This window comes from Rhipicephalus microplus, chromosome X (assembly GCF_043290135.1).
Source record: "Rhipicephalus microplus isolate Deutch F79 chromosome X, USDA_Rmic, whole genome shotgun sequence".
Classification (NCBI taxonomy): domain Eukaryota; kingdom Metazoa; phylum Arthropoda; class Arachnida; order Ixodida; family Ixodidae; genus Rhipicephalus; species Rhipicephalus microplus.
The window spans coordinates 294839383-294858465 of NC_134710.1; the positions used below are offsets into that span (position 1 = coordinate 294839383).

General features: G+C 43.8%; 2 protein-coding genes across 3 annotated transcripts in view; both read left to right on the plus strand.

The window, feature by feature from the left end:
* Positions 1–4190: 4190 nt before the first annotated feature.
* On the plus strand, positions 4191–13041 carry LOC142776177 (antimicrobial peptide microplusin-like). The gene is made up of 5 exons (XM_075879384.1): positions 4191–4383; positions 5697–5758; positions 8322–8414; positions 12185–12211; positions 12867–13041. Exons 1-5 carry the CDS (start codon positions 4248–4250, stop codon positions 12948–12950), a joined length of 402 nt encoding a protein of 133 aa, XP_075735499.1. The 5' UTR covers positions 4191–4247; the 3' UTR covers positions 12951–13041.
* A 537-nt stretch (positions 13042–13578) lies between these two features.
* The window catches only part of LOC142776176 (uncharacterized), a 47991-nt gene continuing 42486 nt past the window's right edge, over positions 13579–19083 (plus strand). Inside the window, exon 1 of one of the 2 annotated variants that reach the window (XM_075879383.1) lies at positions 13579–13832. In XM_075879383.1, the coding sequence (XP_075735498.1) occupies positions 13718–13832 (115 nt within the window). In that variant the 5' untranslated portion in view covers positions 13579–13717. The remainder of the gene's footprint in view (positions 13833–19083) is intronic. The other variant, XM_075879382.1, reaches the window with a different exon arrangement.

A 19083-nucleotide genomic window follows, 5' to 3' on the forward strand; every position in this document is an offset into this window, starting at 1 on the left:
CACGTTTCACTTTCGTGTTATAGACGAGAGCACGCCTATCTCGCACCCGGGCGCCTTCGGCGCTATGCCTTGGTTCCCAGAGACGTAATGATTAGTTTTGAACTGCCAAGACCTGCCTCGCTAGCACGGCAAGCAGTGGGCTTGGGACTTCAAAATGCAAAAAAAGCGCCTGTTCCCGTTCCACCTGCCTATAAGAATTCATCTGGGTACCAATATAGAATAAAGAACGATTGATACCACTGCGCCATCTTCGGATGCGGCAAGAACCAGCACAAGAGGAAGCGATTGCTTAGCACTCCCTGTGAAGTTTACAGTATATACCGGTAATCGTGCCGGTGCGGTGTTTTAATTTTTCACCAATTTTCATCAGCAACAAAAGCGCCGAGGTTCGTCGCCAATTTATAAATGTCGTGAACAGGAAAGACTACGCACGAGTAAATACACTGGTTGCGTGTATTCAAGAGCGACGCCAACTACCGCGCTTACAAGAAGTTGGCTGGGTGCGGTCTTCAGCTGTGAATACAACCAGCGCAATAGTGAGATAGTACTCAGCACTGTCTGTGCAGATCACAACATGATGCGGCAATTGTGCCAATGTGGTATTTTTCGGTTGCACAGATTTCTAGATTTTCATTTGCAACGAAAACATCCGAGCTCTACCGCCTATGGGCATAATCGCAATCAACAGGAAGAACTACGACCCTAATAAAAGTGCACAAGTAAGTATATTTATTGTGTTTATTCAAGGGTGAAGCCAGATGTCCCGCTTACCAGTAGCGATTTGCGTGCAGTATGCCTGTATGTAGTACGCGGTACCAAATCATTGCCGTACTCTTTCGCAGGTCGCACGCCAATAATAGATTATATTACGACTCACGCGTGGATGCACGCAATGCACGCACCGCGCACGTTTAGTACAATTGTAACGGCGTACTATCGCGATGCAAAGAGAGGTGAAGGGTGCGGAAAGCATGGCCGTCCAATTTGTCGAACTGCGACATGCCTTGACTGCCACTCGGCGAATCTGTGCTTTGGGCCGGCATCACCGTAGCATTATAAAGTCTTGCTCTGGTTGGCACTTTCGCCCTGCTTGTGTGTTCCGAGGGACCAGCGGGACTGGCAATTAATAAACCCATGAAGTGCATGAGCGCAAGTTTGAGCGAGAGTCTAGCGCTACGTTGACGCTGGCTTACAGCACAAATTCTGCTTTGCCACAGCCAAGGCACGCTGAAGCTCGACTAAGTTGAAAGCAATGTTTTGCGTTGTTCGCGTTCCTTTCAATCGCGATAGTACGGACCTGATGTTGTTGCATCTGCAGTCTGCAGTGCACGTGCTGTAGACATTTCGCACTATCGAGGAAGGTTTCCTCGACCTTTCACGCGAAATCAGCGCCAACTGCCAGGAGAGAAATAACGCAAAACATGCTTACAGCCGGACTCGGGTTGTAAAGTTTCGAGTTTGATTTGTGGAGCGTTTTCTCGTCTGGCAGTGCAGGGAGTTGCTTCGCCACACTTGCAAGAGATGGCGCGACTAGCTTTTCAGTAAGGCAGCACGCGCTGAGCTTGCTATGTTCTGGTGTATGCCGATCCTTAGAAAGAGGGGTCAGCCCTGTCTTTTTTTTTTATCAAGCACTGTTACCAATGGGAGTGCAACCCTTTCTACCAGAAATTTTACTGCGCGAATTAGTACGATACCATCAATAAATGAAGTGCAAAGAAAGAAAGCCCAGACAAGGAAAGGAGCACACGTATACAACACTTACTATTAGTTCAAATTTATTGAGAAACACATGTGCTCAAGGAACTACAAACACATGGTGACCAAAAATAAGATGTGTTGTAGTGAATGGCAATGAGGAAATTTACCTCGATAGGGCGCAACGCTACTTATGAGCTCGTGACACGTGCTTCACCATATGTGTGAATAATAATAATAATAATAATAATAATAATAATAATAATAATAATAATAATAATAATAATAATAATAATAATAATAATAATAATAATAATAATTGGTCTACACGAATTATTGTTATCTTCAGACTTCGCCTATGAAAACTTTTATTGTGAATAAGATTTTTGTTTCTGCCATCACGATATAATAGCGTTTCATTTATTCTAACTTCATAAAATTGCATGTAAAGGTTGCGGCGAAAAAAGTGAAGGGTCCCTTTACGCTGTTGTTGAAGGTGACTTGAAGGCAAAAGCATATACGTGAAAAAAAAAACCGTTAAGATAAATACGTTCTTACTCATCGAGCCTCCTCTGGCACTGCGTACTACTTCAGCTTACCCCGGACTGCACAAGGCACTCGGTGAACGCGTTTTCCATCGCGTGCGTTTTCTGCGATACCCCTTTGCAATGAGTGGGTCTAGTCTCGTAAATTGCCCTTTTTTGCACCTTTTTTAATCGACTCGAGAACCATAAAGATCAAGTGGACACGCAGCTCACATGCACACGCGATATTTTTTGTAGCCCTCAGCGATTGTGAAATAAAGAGGTCAAAGGCTTCCACCTTGGCATGAATTTGCCCTCCTCTCCCATACAATCAGACAGGGACAACACAAATGATAGCTTCCTTTAACCTCTAGAGTACTGCTGCTTGATAGGCGAAGAGAACGCCAATACGCTTTAAAGACGGCACACCGTTGACGAGAAAATGGGAGCCGCTAGAGAGTGGTATCTGAATGATCGACCGGCTGCTGTTACTCTCGACTGGTGTTTTATGTCGCCTGTGACCACTCCAAAACTCTGTGCGGCTTCTGTGAAGCGTTATGAAATGTCTATCCGAAAGCATTGGGCATGCTGTACTTCATGAAATGTATCAAATCGAGTAATTTGACTCAGTCTCTTTAATAATTGACTTACAATTATTATTTTTGAAAGCATCACAGAAACATCGTAACCTTAGGTATATATCTGCTGCGAGCTGTGAAACTGCCAGCCTGGTACTAATAATAACTGAAGATCACCCGATGATATGATGAAGATATGTGGAGTTTAATGTCCCAAAACCATCATATGATAATGACAGACACTGTAGTAGAGGGCTCCAGAACTTGCAACCACCTGGGGTTCTTTAATGTGCACCCAAATCGAAGCACACGTGCCTACAGCATATTCGCCTCTATCGAAAATACAACCGCCACAGCCGCGATTCAATCCCGTGACCTGCGGGTCAGCAGCCGAGTATACCTTACTCACTAGACCACCGCAGTGGGGCAACTGAAAATCGCCCAACGAAAATAAACCATTAAGTGATTTTCCAGGGTGATCTCAATATAAGCGTGTAGGGAAGTTATACACGATGAAACCACGCGTCCCCGCGCCCATAAAGTAAAACAAAGCAACATTTTTTCTCTTTTCAAAACACCGTAACAGCAAAACTTCTCAGTGTTTAAACATCTGAATCTTGAAAATATGGTTTTTTACTTTGCTCATGTGCACAGTTGCTTTAGAAGCATAGGTAACTGAGCTTTAATTACATAATAGATAGTCTACCAGTCATGGTTTCTGCACGTCGAGTGTAACACAGATGTGGTTTGTAGGCCTATGTGTTTCAAGGTAGATGATCTCCTATGCTAAGCCTTCTGTAAGATTTATCAGTATGCTCTAAGAGACTTACGTCTTTTATATGTTTTTTTACTGCGAGAAAAAAATGATGTAAACTAATACTTCCAACTTTGGACACTTAACACAAACGGGAAGAGACTCGCATGTACAGCAACCAGAAGTGTTGTCTTGCCAGGTCAGCAGTAATTGCAGACAGCTTATCGAGGTAGCGCAAGTTCTTTAGCGCCATCCGGAAAAGCGCCGGGAAACATAAGAACAGGACAAAAAAAGATGACGACTGAAAGTATAATAAAGAAAAGAGCACGCAAGAGCTGATAGCGGTCGAACATAGAAGATACTGGCAACCCTTCAAGGAGATAGGCAGCAGCTAAAGAACAGTTTTACTTGCTAGTGAGAGCAACGTCTAGCGCTCTCAAATCTCCCATGGCTCAACTGTTACATGACTGTGCTGACGCCTACATGGGGACTTCCGTAAGATGAGCATTAGTGTATCACTCCAGTGATGAAGTTCGAGCCTCTGAAGATCTATATCAGATGTCATGCCTTTTTCTTGAGGGAAGAGTTGAGAGAGACAGACGTTACCCAAATGGCCAACGGTTAGCCTTATTTAAAGCGTGTCGAATGGAGCCCCGGGCAGTCTTGTTTCTCGAAACGTCTTGAGACTGAGCCACTATGAAGGCTGCCCTGGTCCTAGCCATTGCTTTTGTCATCGCCTACGCCGATCACCATGAAGGCACCGAAGAACATCACCATGGAGGCCACGAACACCATCATGGACACGGACATGGACACCATGCATCCGTCTGCAGTAAGTCTCACTATGTTTATTTCACTGCACGCAGGCGTCTGTTTCTGCACTGAGAAGTGGTTGCATTTTAGAAAAATAAAAAAAAACCCCTAAAATCTTGTGAAAGATATGAGATGTGCTCAATCTGCATATCCTTTGAAGTTAATGTGGAAAGATGGATTAGTTCGTTTTGACTTGAATACAGTTCACCACCAAGAAGACAAGGACAAAAAAGAAGCACAAGGGACTAGCGAACGCACTGGGCCCATCTTTCTTGTGACTACTTTGTTCTCACTGGCAGTGTCCATTGAAGATCCTTGAACTACTAGTACACGGAAAATCAGGCAGAAAATCTGCCGCTTGAAGTGACGTCGTAAGATATTTTGTGAATATAATTTTTACGCCCCCAGGTCCCAAACTTAACCCTGCGCCTATTACAAACCCACAAGTACCCAAACCTTGCCAAGCTTCACGTTTACTATCCTGATACGTACCTCAGTGACACGTGCCCCTAGTGTGGCACCACATGGCGACACTCTAACACATGCTCAGGGAGTGCGGAAATGCTCCTCCCGACTCTACCTCAAACAAGTGAGAGAGGTGCCTCAGAAGCTCACTTCTCGCCGACTAGCAATGGGCCATCCAGCAGGCCCACGAAGCGGCCGCCAGGTACTCCCTGTCGGTCCCTACGTGGAAGACGCCCGCTCTAAGCGCGTCCTGCAGGACAATAATAAAGTTATTTCATTCCAATATAATTTTTCCAGCATCGTTAAAATGACGAATGCCCTGCAATACCACATTTTGTGCATAGACATTCGAATCGTAAAACTAATACACGTTAAAATTGCTTGCAACTTCTATGAATCTGCCTGCACTACATATTTGATATGATTAATTCCTTGTGAAAGATTCTTCGGCGCCGAATCTGTAGTTTCGAGCGTTTATATACAGAAAAAAACGCATTCGTTAGCTACACCAGAAGGCCTCCAACATAACTTATAACGTATTTTCACCTCCTTACAGATAGAAAAAGCATTTCGCCACTGGCGCATGTTTTATTTCTGCGTTTTATGTCACAATGAAGTGGCTATGATTCCTAAGTATGCCTTTATTGGTTTAAAACATATTTCGCGGAATTCTATAAGAAGAAAAAGACAGTGAGTAATATTTTGTCAGTGTGTAAAAGTACAATGAGGCCGCATCTTTTAAGACAACATTGGACGAAAAACAGAGTGAAGAGATCGGGAGCCAGAGTTTTTCTTTGTATTTCAGGAAGAACAAATGCGTAGAAAGTATCACTTCTGAGATTTGATGGCCGCCATTTTTCTTTGCAGGTTTCCCACCAGACGCATTGGTTACAGTGGTGGAATGTGTCGAACGCAACGTCACAGATCAGGTATGGGCGTTTCTCCTGAGCAATATTTCGTATGCTAAACACACGTTTGCTCTGTTTGTGACTACACAGTTGTTTGCGACTTTTCGTTTCATGGTAGTGTCAATGTCATATTTCAAAGGCAGTAGAACATCGAGCATTTGTACTTGTGGTAAAATTGGCGATCAACGAATTTGTAAATGAAACAATGTCCGTTGTGTGGTTCATATAGATTGTGAAGGTCTTTATCGTGCCTTTCTTTTGAGAGGAAAGAATTGTAAAGGTAAAAAGAAAGCAGAAAGGGGACTAGGGTTAGGTGCAGCAGTGAGAGCGTAAGCGCCGTAGGGGAGTAGTGGCTGCCGTCAAATAAATACAAAATAGAATTTGGAAGCCAAAGCTTAACACCACAACGTTGTTCAAGTGGTACGGTGGCCACCCCAGGTGCGGGAGCTGCTAGGTTAGATTACCAGTGCCACCAGGCATCATTATTTATCTGATCAGGACCGTAGACACTGCAATCAAACATAAGGTGCGCTAAAGAGACAAGTGAGGAGAAATGAACATGAACACTTCCTGAAACGATACTACTATTGCTCAAACGATAAGGAAACAATGAAAGTGATAAACGAAACACGTGAAAGGAAAAGAAATAAGCATTTCAACGATTGTATGCTCTGGATGGTTGGCTATTGCAGTTAGGGACATAGAAGCATCAATTCTGAAAAAGTGACAAACTTGAATAGTTCAGGACAGGTGACGATGTTGTAACATTTCGAATTAAATATTTTATCAGTACTTATTCAGGAGAACTGAAAGGCCGAGCGTCAGAGAAAACAAGTAGTGCTAGAACGAGATCCACAATTGTTCTAACCGAATTGATGATTGTTTTTGCTGAAAAATCTTCTCCGCACCCCTTCTGTGATGTCACTGCTAGATCTAGAGAGACCTTTGTATACATATCACCAACCCTTATTCAAGTTGAGAAAGAGTAAATGTTGTGTACAACTAGAAGAAAAGAATTCTACAATTTAAATATCTAGATAGTCTGCCAACGAGGCTGAGACAGCTAAGACACCACATTGCAATGCGCTTATAGTGCGAGCAAAAAGACATAGAGTTTCAAAGACCACCATCCAGCAACATGCATCTATTCTAAATAGCCAGGTTAGAGCAATTTATTTTACAGCGAAAGCTGTTATGACATCGAAATTCGGGTCATGTGGGCGCCATAGTTGTCTGCCGGCGCCGGTGTCCGTAACCACATCGCACAAAATTGAAAAAAAAACTTAATACTAATGACATAGTGGGGTTTGAACCTGGGTTAGCTGGGTGCAAGCCCAGTATTCTATCCCTACTTGGGACTTGTTGACAAACTTGCCTTAGGCAGGCTTGATGTCGGGAAAGCAATCGCGTTTTTACAATTTTTAAAGGGTTTGAAACAGCTAAAGAACAACCAGTTGTCGCACAATGCTAAGTAACAAGTGGGTCGTCCAATGCTCTAACCCATTACAAAAGCTTGTTCTAGTTCACCTGTTAACTGTGGCGCATACTCACCTCAGACATGATTCTTATCGTCGTCAGCCACTGCATGAACAATTTGAACAATTGGCGCAAAATTTCTTGCAAGTGTTTAGCGAATACCACGCTTCTCGGAAGAACGACGAAAAATAGTACAGCGAATGCTGGCCTATTACCCGAAAATCATTATTATTAATGCCCTAGTGTGTATCAAGCAAGTTTGCTTGCACCAATTACCCAATAAGTGTTTAGAAAACGCTCTGAAAGGCCGCTCTTCTATTGATTTCGCGGTGAATGTGCTGCGCCTTCTGCGCAGGCCTGGCGTTTTTTCCTAGAGTTTACGGCAAGTAGTAAAGGGAGATAGGAGAGCTTTATACTTCAGTATATTTGATTCAATGCTGCGTATGACTCAATTTTAAATGACTTAGTTCATAGTTCACTGAATGTTCCTATGTAAAATATTAGCAACACGCTTTAATGAAACAACAAAACTTTGAGAGCTCATTTCGTTTGTGTGGCACGACGTTAATGAAGATGCGCTTGTATTGTAAAGACAACCGATGTAAACAAATTGGAATTAAGTGATAAAACTTTAAACACCACATAGGTTTGGGCTATTCTGGGGTTTAACATTGCCATTGGCCTTTCAAGTAGCGAAGTGCACCGCGAAGATATTGCCGCAAGTTTTTTACGTCCACTGAGAACGCGCGCAACATTAAGTCGCCACACAGATGGCAAGCGAAGCATGCCATGCAATGTCAGCCTGTGTGAGTTGGTACGATAGTATATGTGTGGCGCAAAATATACTGAGGAAATGAGAAGCAGCTAGCGATGGACATTCCTGGCAGTTATCCTTTGAGTTGATGGGCGTGGGCCCACTCTAAATAGATGGTATTTATAGCAGCAGTCACTGTATTTCTTGGTTGCGATAGTAAATGAACTACTTGAAAACAATTGTAGAGTAAACTTCAAAAAAAGTAAAGTTAATTCCAGTGCACGCTCTAAGAAAAGGGTAGAGCATTCTAAAAGAAATCATTATTTGTGGTGAGTACATGTATGTGCTATGCAGGTCCGCGGGAAGCTGGCCGAAGTAAGTCAGAGGCTTCAGTGCGACACCATCTTGTGTGGCATTCAGAAATTTTGCCAGGTGCACGGCACACTGGTAAGTATGACCTTGGGCACTTTGTTAATGTTATAACAGTTCAGTTTTTTCTAGATGTGGAAGAGAAAGTGGCTCGGCCTCTGGCGAGGAGAAAGAAAAAAGTGTTTTGCTGCCTAACAGGCAGAATTTTGTGGTTATGAGTAGTTCAGCTATCGATTTATTTCTGTTTAGAGAAGGTGTACACATAGAAATAAGTGATTATTTTAAAACAGGGGAAACATGCTCTCCGAGGTCAAGTTTAGATTTACTATACGGCTTCAAACATATGTTAATCCCTCTGAAGCTCGTTATTATGAACTTCAAGGATGACTCTGGGCCCGAGCATGCACACATTTCGATAATATTTAGAGACGGCAGTGCCGCGGCGACCCAGTTTAGGATGGAGGTGGAAATTTCTGAGGTCCGTACACATAGATTTATGTGCACGTGACAGAACAGCAGGTAGTCAAAATTTTCGAGCCTAACATCATGGCACCCTTCATAATCTTATGTGGTTAGTATGTTAAACACTTGAAATAAATAACTAATTAATAGAGACTGCAGCGTTGCAACACGACACCACATTTTAAAAATCACTTTACTGTACCTTATTGGTGCTTGGAACTTGTGTGAGAGAGAGAGTGAAGAAGAAACAAGGGCGTTTCTTCGTTTGCCGCCCCCCCCCTTTTTTTTTACCGATGCCGAGGCTGCAACGCGTCCGCGCCAGCAAGTTCCAAACACACGATAACCAGCAGTCCTTTGTCATACCAATTCGGTCTCCTTTAAACAAAATTTTCTATAATTCACAAAAAATTTGAGTGGAAGCGCAAGCCACGCGTTGGCTAAATATGAAAAAAAAAATTAAAACACCCTAATGACCGCTTTAAAGTAAAAATCAATCCCGTGTGAGCAAAAACTTCAAAGTTGTCATCAGAAGATTTAGGAGCTTAAATGTTGTAGGCCCTTGTACTCAGATTTGGGTGCACGTTAAAGAACCCCAGGTGGTCAAAATTTCCGGAGCCCTGCACTACGGCGTCTCTCATAATCAAATGGTGGTTTCGGGACGTTAAACCCCACAAACTAATTAATTAGGATCTAAGAGCTTAAAGTGGGATAGGAATAAAAAACACAACATGGCAGTGGGCACCAAATTAATTTTGGCCATCGAGAGCGTTTAATTGCTACTGAATCCACAGTACCAAATGCTTTTGCATTCGGCTCTATGAGTGTTGCGACAGTGGTCGTTAGCCATAAAGCTTTTCATACACTTGCACACGTTTGCTCTCGTTGTGGCAAAAACACCAGTGCGCAGCGACGCGTAGGTATTAAGTTGATAAATTTTCATGGGAAAATAAAACACAATTTGCCTTCTATGTGGCAGATGGCAACAAAATTTCCCATCAGGGCAAATTACTGCTGTTTCACCAAAATCTCTGTGTAGTCGCTGCATATTTCCAATGCCGCGACAGAATTTTCTGTTGTTAAACAGACATTTTTTTTCGTCGTACCACCGAAATCAAATTCTGCCGCCGGAGTGCTACAACACAGAGCTGATATACTAGAATAAATGTCTGTCATACCGACTAAAAAAACACTGGTCCTGTACGGAACAAGCAGAACTCACATTGTAAACACAATAAACACGAGAAGTGACATTCCTATAGAGCCCATTGTAAACTCCCTAAGTATCCGCAACGCGATAAATTATCTCATTTCGCGAAGTAGCGAAGAGCTCACAACGCGTTTGTAAATAGTAAAGGCACCTTCGCAGCTGCACGCTGTCTCAATTCTGTGGGTGGTTATAATGACGATGACCATAAATAATGACAGCTGCACCCTTCGTCATAAGTAGGGAGCTTCAAACTACCGACTCGCTATGCACTTCGCATGTTGTGATACCTGGTGCGATTCTATACATACTTTTCTTCCGCACAATATTTCACCTGTCATGGAAATTCCGGCATAACGCAAGCATTGGCTCTTTCCTCGTAGAACGTTTGAGCACTTATATGAATTTGTGGTAGAATACTTGGTAGCTATGTAAATGCATGGGATTGATTCACATGGTGTGCGATACCTGCGACGAACAACATCGGCTGTGGCGGAGTACAACATCACCACCGGAATGGGCTCTTGCCGGGAGCGAATGATTCCTCACGTTGCAAAATGCGCTGTGAGAACAGGCACAAAATTGTCATATAGCACGAATCTACCTCAACAAACACGAAAAGGGTTGTAGAACTACAAAAATCTGCTCACACTAAGGTGAAACTCCGCCCAATGAAGTTGTCTCGAAGCCAATGTCCCAATAATCTAAACCATGCTCGAGCTTCATAGCGCAGATTCATTGTTGCGTTTTGTCTTTCAATCTCACAGTGCCTGTTTTAATGTCCCCGAAATTCTTTTTCGGGCTCCAACTGTTGCAGCGCAAAATCTTCTTGGGACTGTATCATTGATATGCATAATTAATACTGGACCGTAATTATAATATCCATTAAGATTCTACCTCTTATTTTAATTATCTTTGTCATAAATAAGAAGCTTTGCAAAGCGAGTTTTAATGCCCTCGCCAACACGTTAAAGCATAATCTGAAGGTGAAATACTAACGCCTGATCACACGTATCCATCGCAGGGAATCAACGCGCCTTTTTGACGCTGCGCCATGACCTCAAGAGGGTGCGCAGCTTTGCATAGCCACGCGCCCTCTCTCTCAATAGGCAAATGTCATGGTGGCGTGTCAAAGAGCCATGAACTGACGCGCTGCAGCGCGTCCATGTGGCCAGGTCCTAAGGCTTTAGAGCGTCAACTTGAGTGTTGTAAAAAAAATATGGCAGCATATCCACGAAGTGAATGATGGATAGTGGGGCGAAGCATCCGTCCGTCCATTCGTTCTTGCTTCCGTCCATCCATGCGTGCGTCCATCCGCCCGTCCGTGCATGCGTCTGTTCGTGCGTCTGCACGTTCATCTGTGCGCCCGTCCCTGCTTTCGTCTATGCATCTGCTCCTGCGTCCGTCCGCGCATCCATCCGTGCGTCCGTTCATGCATCTGTCTGTGTGTCCGTTCGTCCACCTATTCAACACTCCAAGTACTACCATCTCGCATCTTTTCATCATATATTCGTCTTATAGAAGCACCGCCATCCAGCGGACATGCCAAGGACTGAACGAGGGGAGGCACACTCACACTTTCTTACGGCTTGCGCTTCGTGTCTACTTCACACCTTTAACCACCTCGGGTTCACGGTATATACTAGTTCCCTGTATTCATGGCACTGCGGTCCAACGCTCGCTAAACCTTTCTAAAACCTAGGAGGTTACGCCGAGCAAGTATAACGTAGCAACCCTTTCTTGTCTTTTGTGCCTTGTTGAACAATAAAAAATTCGCAGCGTGCGCGTTAACTAAAAGACAAATTATCCTGTCTCTCATTCCCCCTTAGCAGCCATCGGCATGTACACTGAGCGCTATCTTTTATTGTTCAACAGCGCACAGAATAAATCTCCCACCGGCACCACCTTGGAGGTCAAAATGTTATACTTGTTACACACTACTACAACGGCTACGAAGGATGAACGGGTGGCGCTATAAGAAGCTTCGGCCCTAAAAAGTTACTTCCTCATTGGCGTTTATATGTTGCTTAGGAGATGTTGACGGCTTTTTATAGTGCCAATATCTCCTATCCTTCTCGTATCGAACTAATTTTGTTCCATGGCTGCGATAGAGCTATATGAATTGTTTCTTGTTTTTAAACGTAATTGCAAAAGTGTTAAACCATTGTCTTGCTCATTTCAGGAGGGCAACCGGACCGACGTTTTCACGGTGAGTTTGCCAAAATAAAGTCCGACACTTATTTCCCAGCACTTCCAAATAACAGTTGCCGTTCTTTCATTGCCGTTCTTTCGCGCTTTCTTTTCGGTTGGCATAATTTAAGTTATTGCCTGATATACTTAATGTATTACAAATAAAAGCATATTCTTTTATTTAGGTGGCACTGGCTATATTTTTACATGTATTGTGGGCATTCATTTCATACATCTATAATCTTCATACATGTTCGTCATAATGGGTGTTTGTCATCTTCATCAGTTCTGGGAACTCGGCATGACTGTTATCTGTGCCTAGGGTATGGTCGCTTCACTGTGCCTTCGGGACTATAAATAAAGGTAGTATTAACCGTTGCGTCACAATATTGTATAACTATTGTGAATAATGTCGCCTCTTATTGTAATGTGTTTTCTTCAGTGAAGAGTTTGTCTGCATTGTTCGCTAAGCTCGAGTACCCATTCTGGGCATTTCTATTCAGTGTTCTAGAAGATAAACGCACCCTTAAATTGTAGTCTACGTGACTATTGTGGTGCCAAACAAAATATAGAATTGGTGACACTTCCCACCGTAACCAATAATACTTACTGGGTCATCATAACTTGGCATTATATTTATTTCATTCTTGCTGTTTTCTGATTGCACCCTTCAGCGTGAAGAGAACATCCAGCTCCGGAATGCATTCATCGGCTGTAAGCCACAGACATTGGCCACTACTGGAGATGCGGCTAAATAAGAGAGCGAAACTGCAGCTGAAGCCTTACATTGTAAATAGGCACGAAGGATTAAGTGATCACTGCGGAAGCAAATAAAATTACGAATGTGTATCTCTTGCCTTCCAAGAACCCTTCATTTTCTTTGACCGATGGGAGCCGTCCAGGCAGCATATTTTCTAATGACAAGCTTTACGCATAGCTAATGTACGCTTCGCTTTTTTTATGCATGGGTATCTGGAAAAAGCAAAGTTTGTTATTGGTCGTATGAGAACATTTCGTGGTTGCGAAACTGTTTCTGCTATACCGTTTTTGCTCAATTCCGCCGTTTTTTGTTCAGCGTAACTTTTTGCCTGTTTGCTCTAAATATATGCAACAATGTCTCGCACAAATATACAAACGCAGTACGATGCTTTTATTTATGACGTAATTATTTTCATGGAATTATAGGCAAGCTTTTTTGTATACTGAGACAGCTGAGCAAACGGGTTTCTAGCAGACGGCGCACACCGCGCACGCCACATTCTGCCGCCGCAGTCCTCTGCCACTTGGCGCATGCGCTCATAAGCGCAGGTGTAGGATGATTTCTATGTACCTCCACCGATGGCGCTAGGCGTTGCGATAAGCGCTGAGAAAGAAAAAAGCACGTTCGAAACCGTGGAGAGGAGCGGAGGAGCAGAGCGACGAAACGAGTTACACCACCGCGTTCACAATGCACGGTTTAACGTTGCACGGCAGAGTCGCCACTCTTCTCTTAGTTATCTTACGTCGTGCTTGAGACTGAACCAACATGAAGGCCGCCCTGGTCTTAGCTATTGCTTTCATGATCGCCTGTGCCGATCAACAAGATGGCACTGAGGGACAGCACAATGGAGACCACGAAGACCACCGTGCATCACTGTGCGGTAAGTCACGCACATTTCCGTCATTGTATGTATGCACCTCGGGAGATAAGAGACTAGGGGGCTTGGCTGCTGACCCCGAAGGTCATGGGTTCGATCCCAGCCGCGGTGATTGCAGTTCGATGGAGACGAAATATTAGAGGCATGCGTACTGTGAGATGTCAGTGCACGTTAAAGAACAATCAAAGTATCTGGAGCCCACGACTACGGGTGTTTTATCGTCATATCGTGGTTTCGTGACGTGAAATCCCACATACTATTTCTTCAATGGATACAGGCGTCAGTATTTGTCCTGAAACTTATTAGATGTAGCTAAAAATTACATTCTGTGAGAAATGTGGCATGTAGGCCTACTGAATTTGTGTGAATATATCCCCCTTATAGGTAATGCTTAAAGATGGACTAGTTTTGACTCGAACGCCTTTTGACTAGTTTTTACTCGAACACGGACTAAGACAGATGTGCCCAAGATTAGTGAGCGTATAGAAAGTACACACCGAGTCTAAGCAAGAGGGCATCACTATCGCCGCGCCATTCTGAAGGTCCGTTCGTACGCGCCGTCTTGTCTTCCGCGCTTCAGGATCCAGGATGTGTTCGGGGGGTTACTATACATCCAAGTCGCTCACATCGTGTACAGCGAGTTCGTGGGCCTCCAAAATTGTGACTCCAAAACTGGCTATCTTCGCAGATAATCTCACCTGTAAATCTCTTATATACAAGGGGTGTCCCGGTTATCGCGTTGCACGATATTGCCAGATTCCTTTCTATGCTTTGTTACCGCCCCATTGCACTGACTGATTCTCAGCGCAAACCACGCCTGCAGTTTTCGAGAAGCTTTAACTCTAGTAAATCATTTTTGTTGAAATGAAGTTCACTTCGCGAACAATAAACATGATTGTTGAAGCAACGTGGCGACCAGCTTTAACGCTAGAACGTTCGACGGCAGCTGTATGAAGCAACGCGCTTCACCGCTCGTCAATTGATTGAAGCTATCAGTATCAGTGTGTACTGCTGTAATTTGATGGTCCATTTACCGGCCACAGGTCCGGTACAAATAAAAAGTTTCATCTTCTCCTACAGCCTGCTTCATTCGGTCACGTCATGACCCCGTGACATCTGGTGGAGAGGTGCTCATTCATGTACCGGACACCCCCGTCAAACCGTGAACCCATCCTAAGCCTCGAATAAGACAACGCAAAGAACAACTCTTGTCGCCAAACCAGCCGCACGCAGCAGGGCCTACTGCCAGAACACGGGCTTCTGCCAAAAAAACATCAGGCAAACCAAGACCATGGCTTCAACCGTATAGGCACGATGACCGCCCCCGTGCAGCCTGCCTCAATCATGCTCCGGCAGCTCAAAGAGTCACCGGCCTTCCGTGGATCGTCAATCGAAGATAGGGAAAGCTGGATCGAGATATATGGCCGTGTCGCCGCCTTGAACAGCTGGAATCCCGATTAAAAACTGCACCGCGTCTGCGTTTACTTGGGAGATGCCGCGAAAACGTGGTTAGAGAACCGAGAGTCCACGCTACGAAGCTGGAATATGTTTCGGATGACGTTTCTCAGCATGTTCACGAGCGTTGTCCGCTAGAAACGTGCCGCTGTTATTTTGGAGACGTGTGTAGAGCTCCCCCCAAAAAACGTGACCACCTTCGTTGAACAAATGACTCAGCTGTTCCGTCAAGATGACCCCGCTATGGCCGAGAAGAAGCTCGAATTTCTGATGCGAGATATCAAGGAAGAGTCCTTTGCGGGGCTTGCGCACAAGGTATTTAAGACTGTCGAAAAATTCCTCACAAGGCCACCACAATGAAGAAGGCACTTGAGATGCACACAAGGCAGTATAACCACTGCTCTGCAACAGTCAACTATTCTGAGGCTCATGAATTCAGCACCGAAGACCTGCACGCGAAAATTCGAGCGATCATGCGGGAGGAGCTGCGCAAACCTTCGCCACTGCCTCAAGTGGATTCAATCACCGACATCGTCCGCAATGAAGTTCAAAAATCCCTTGGAATCGCTGAAGCAGCACCGCTCCACGTGGCCGCGTCACGACGCTGCCTCACCACAGTTCTCTGCCGACAAACTCTGCCGCCAGCACAACTCACGCCATACTGCCCACCAGCCGGCCAGCGCTACGCTTCCAGGGAGACTGATGTCTGGCGCACTATTCGCGGCTCGAACTAAATGCTCGCCACCTGGCGGCCACGCCTAGAAACGGAGCTAACAGGGTCAACCTTGAAAAGCGCTACTTTACCACGTTGCGTGCGTTGAGAAGCGGCCGCATATTCTTTTATTTTCGGCGTGCCAAACGTGTGAGCCCAAAAAACAAGAAAGCGATGTTTGAAAACCATTGAAGTGGGCTACAATGCGTGACATCGCGGTGGAAAGATGGCGACGTATCGTTCTATTACTTCCCGAAAGTTGCACTCGAGGCGCGATGGAGAATGGCGCAAATCAGAAACTTACGTATTGGAAAACAGGTAACGGAAACTACGGTAGTTTGTTCTAGTAAATTCGCTCACGACGACTTAATTCTCCTTGGTGAGCACACCATTACTTAGCACGTCTACATTCTTATCAATATTCGGGCTTCTCTAAGCACATAGCATAGTTTGTAATATAAGCAAGCGCTTTAGGAAATTTTTGCGTAGCGTGGGTTAGTGTATATGTCGCATGTGCTCGTTTTCTGCGCAAGTCGTAGTTCTACCCATTTTGAAATTAAGCTGCGGTATTCTTTATTATGCTTGCATGCACAAATGTGTGCGCGATCTTTGCGAACACAAACGCGTGCGTGAAGGTCGCGCGTGCGTTTATATACTGTATGTTCGTGCGTATGTGTATCACGTCCGTGCATTCTTTGTGTGGGTAGTGTGCGTGTATATAAATTCTTTGAATATCTGCTACTGCCTACACAAACAAGTGAATGTTAGTAAGCACATGACCTTTCTCATTAGAGATCTGATAACATAGATCAGCGAACGAAAATAAAGGAGCATTCATGCTACAATCGAAACTACGATTTGCCTTATCTCAAAATACACTGGCCCAGGTATAGCTCCATTCTGCAGTGTAATCAAGTGAACGGCATGCGTATTCAGGTTTTGATTGGACAACTGATTGATATGTGGGGTTTAAGTTCCCAAAACGACTACATGATTATGAAAGACGCGGTAGTGAAGGGCTCCGGAAATTTCGACCACCTGGGGTTCTTTAACGTGCACCCAAATCTGAGCACACAGGCCTACAACATTTCCGCCTTTTGACGGGACAACTGAACTCAATGGGATACAAGCAATACGTAGCGTGAGTCGCAGCGCAGTTGCCTCAAAATCTTTCAACACCTTGCTTCTAGCAGTGTAGCAACGCAATGCAAAAGTGCTATAGTACCTTTCGGAGAGGCCCGCTAGCATGCACATTTGCCTTCTTCAACCTCGGGCTCATTAGACAGGTTCTTGAACTTGAGGTAAATCTGATGCGGTTCACCGAAGAGGCTCGATGTCTGAGCGCACAGTGTAGCTATTTCGGCTGTTTTGCCAGTGAAATACTTTATGTCGATGATAATGTTGCGGTCCGCGGCCCGCACCCTTTCGCCTTCGGCAATGGAACATGATCCGACGCCACATTCAACGAACTTCTTCACAGCGCCAAGCCATGTTCGAGTGAAAGTGCCGCGTTGAACTAGTTCAGCGTAGCCATTTTTATTTTTTCGATCAGTGTTGCCAGTGCACGCAGCGTTTTCAAGTGTTACGAATAGTGCTTCGATGCGCATGTTTGCTCAGTTGAGAGTGTAAATGAGTGCGTCGTCTGCTACAGCAGTCGTCATTACTTGGCCCACAGCTCAGTGCGCGCACTGCAACTGCGCGTCTTCGCGGCCTTCTGCTCTCGAGTAAAGGCACTTTGTGTTGTAATTGCCTTCACAAACGCAAAATAGTAGTAGTAGTAGTAGTAGTAGTAGTAATTTATTTTATTTCTTGAAAGGCAAGAAAAAGGATACAGAAGCAAAAGGCGTTTCATACGCCTGACAAAGGCCTCTGCACCTGTAGTTCGTCACAGATGCATTTTTTTTTTTTTTTTTTGCAGATACAAACAAGCAACAAAAACTAACATGTCATGTACCACATGAGCGTTAACAAAAGAAATACAGGAATAAAAAAAAAAAACAAGCAACATATAATACACTTAGCATAATACAGATGCAGGAACATAAAATGGATGCATCGTATACCATAATGAACTACTTACTTTCTTAACATTAACATTCTACCTACTCTTTTTACACAATATAGATTAGTGATGATAAGTTATTTCTCTTTTGATCAAAATTTGTTTAACTTGTTTTTTAAATGTCCCTAGGCTGACGTCAAACTGCAAGCCATTTTGGAATTCATTTACTATTCGCGTTGATTGGTAATGCAGTGTTTGCTTTCCGTAATTTGTCCTGGTTCTCGGTAAACGCTGTAAGTTTCTTCTTGCAGGATAACGTTGGTCATTTTCTTTTTGTTTATACCACTTATTTTTGTGTACCTCTTGAAGCAGTTTAAAATAATATATTTGGTTTGCCTTTAAGATTTCATGTTTATCAAAGAGCACTGAAGTGCTCAAACGGTCTATTCTATCCTGGTAATTTTCATAACAGCGAAGTATTTTCTTTTGTAGCATTATAAGTTTGTTATAATTTTTCGCTGTTGTGGTACCCCATACTAGTACGCCGTAACAGAGTCTCGAATAGAATAGGGCATTGTACAAATTTTTCTTCAGCCACTGAGGAATGAGGGAACCAATTCTGTACAGGCATCCTACCGTTCCCGCAAGTTGCCTAACTAAATGATTAACGTGGACATTCCACGTTAAGTCTTCACTGAACCATACCCCAAGAAATTTTTGATGTTTTTCTCGTTTTATGATGTTCCCGTCAAAGCTTATCTTTATGTCATATTTAACATGTTTATTTATTGGGCGAAATATAATATATGTCGTCTTCTTGGCATTTAACTGTAGCTTGTTTTGTTTAAGCCAGTTTGAGAGTGACGTCATATATTCATTTACATTTTTTTCTAGTATTTCTAAGTGATCTGATGTGAAAAATACATTTGTGTCGTCTGCATACATAATAAGCTGTGGTGAGGCGGGTATACATACAATATCATTAACATAAAGCAAAAAGAGCAAAGGACCCAGTATAGAACCCTGCGGAACTCCTTGGGTCAACTGAAGCCGACTTGATGTGGCTGTCTTCATTTGTACTAGTT

Coding starts and splice junctions, on each gene's coding strand:
- LOC142776177 (XM_075879384.1), top strand. CDS start 4,248: ATGAAGGCTGCCCTGGTCCTAGCCATTGCTTTTGTCATCGCCTACGCC. Junction 5,759..8,321: donor AACGCAACGTCACAGATCAG/GTATGGGCGTTT, acceptor TGTGCTATGCAG/GTCCGCGGGAAGCTGGCCGA. Junction 12,212..12,866: donor ACCGGACCGACGTTTTCACG/GTGAGTTTGCCA, acceptor TGCACCCTTCAG/CGTGAAGAGAACATCCAGCT.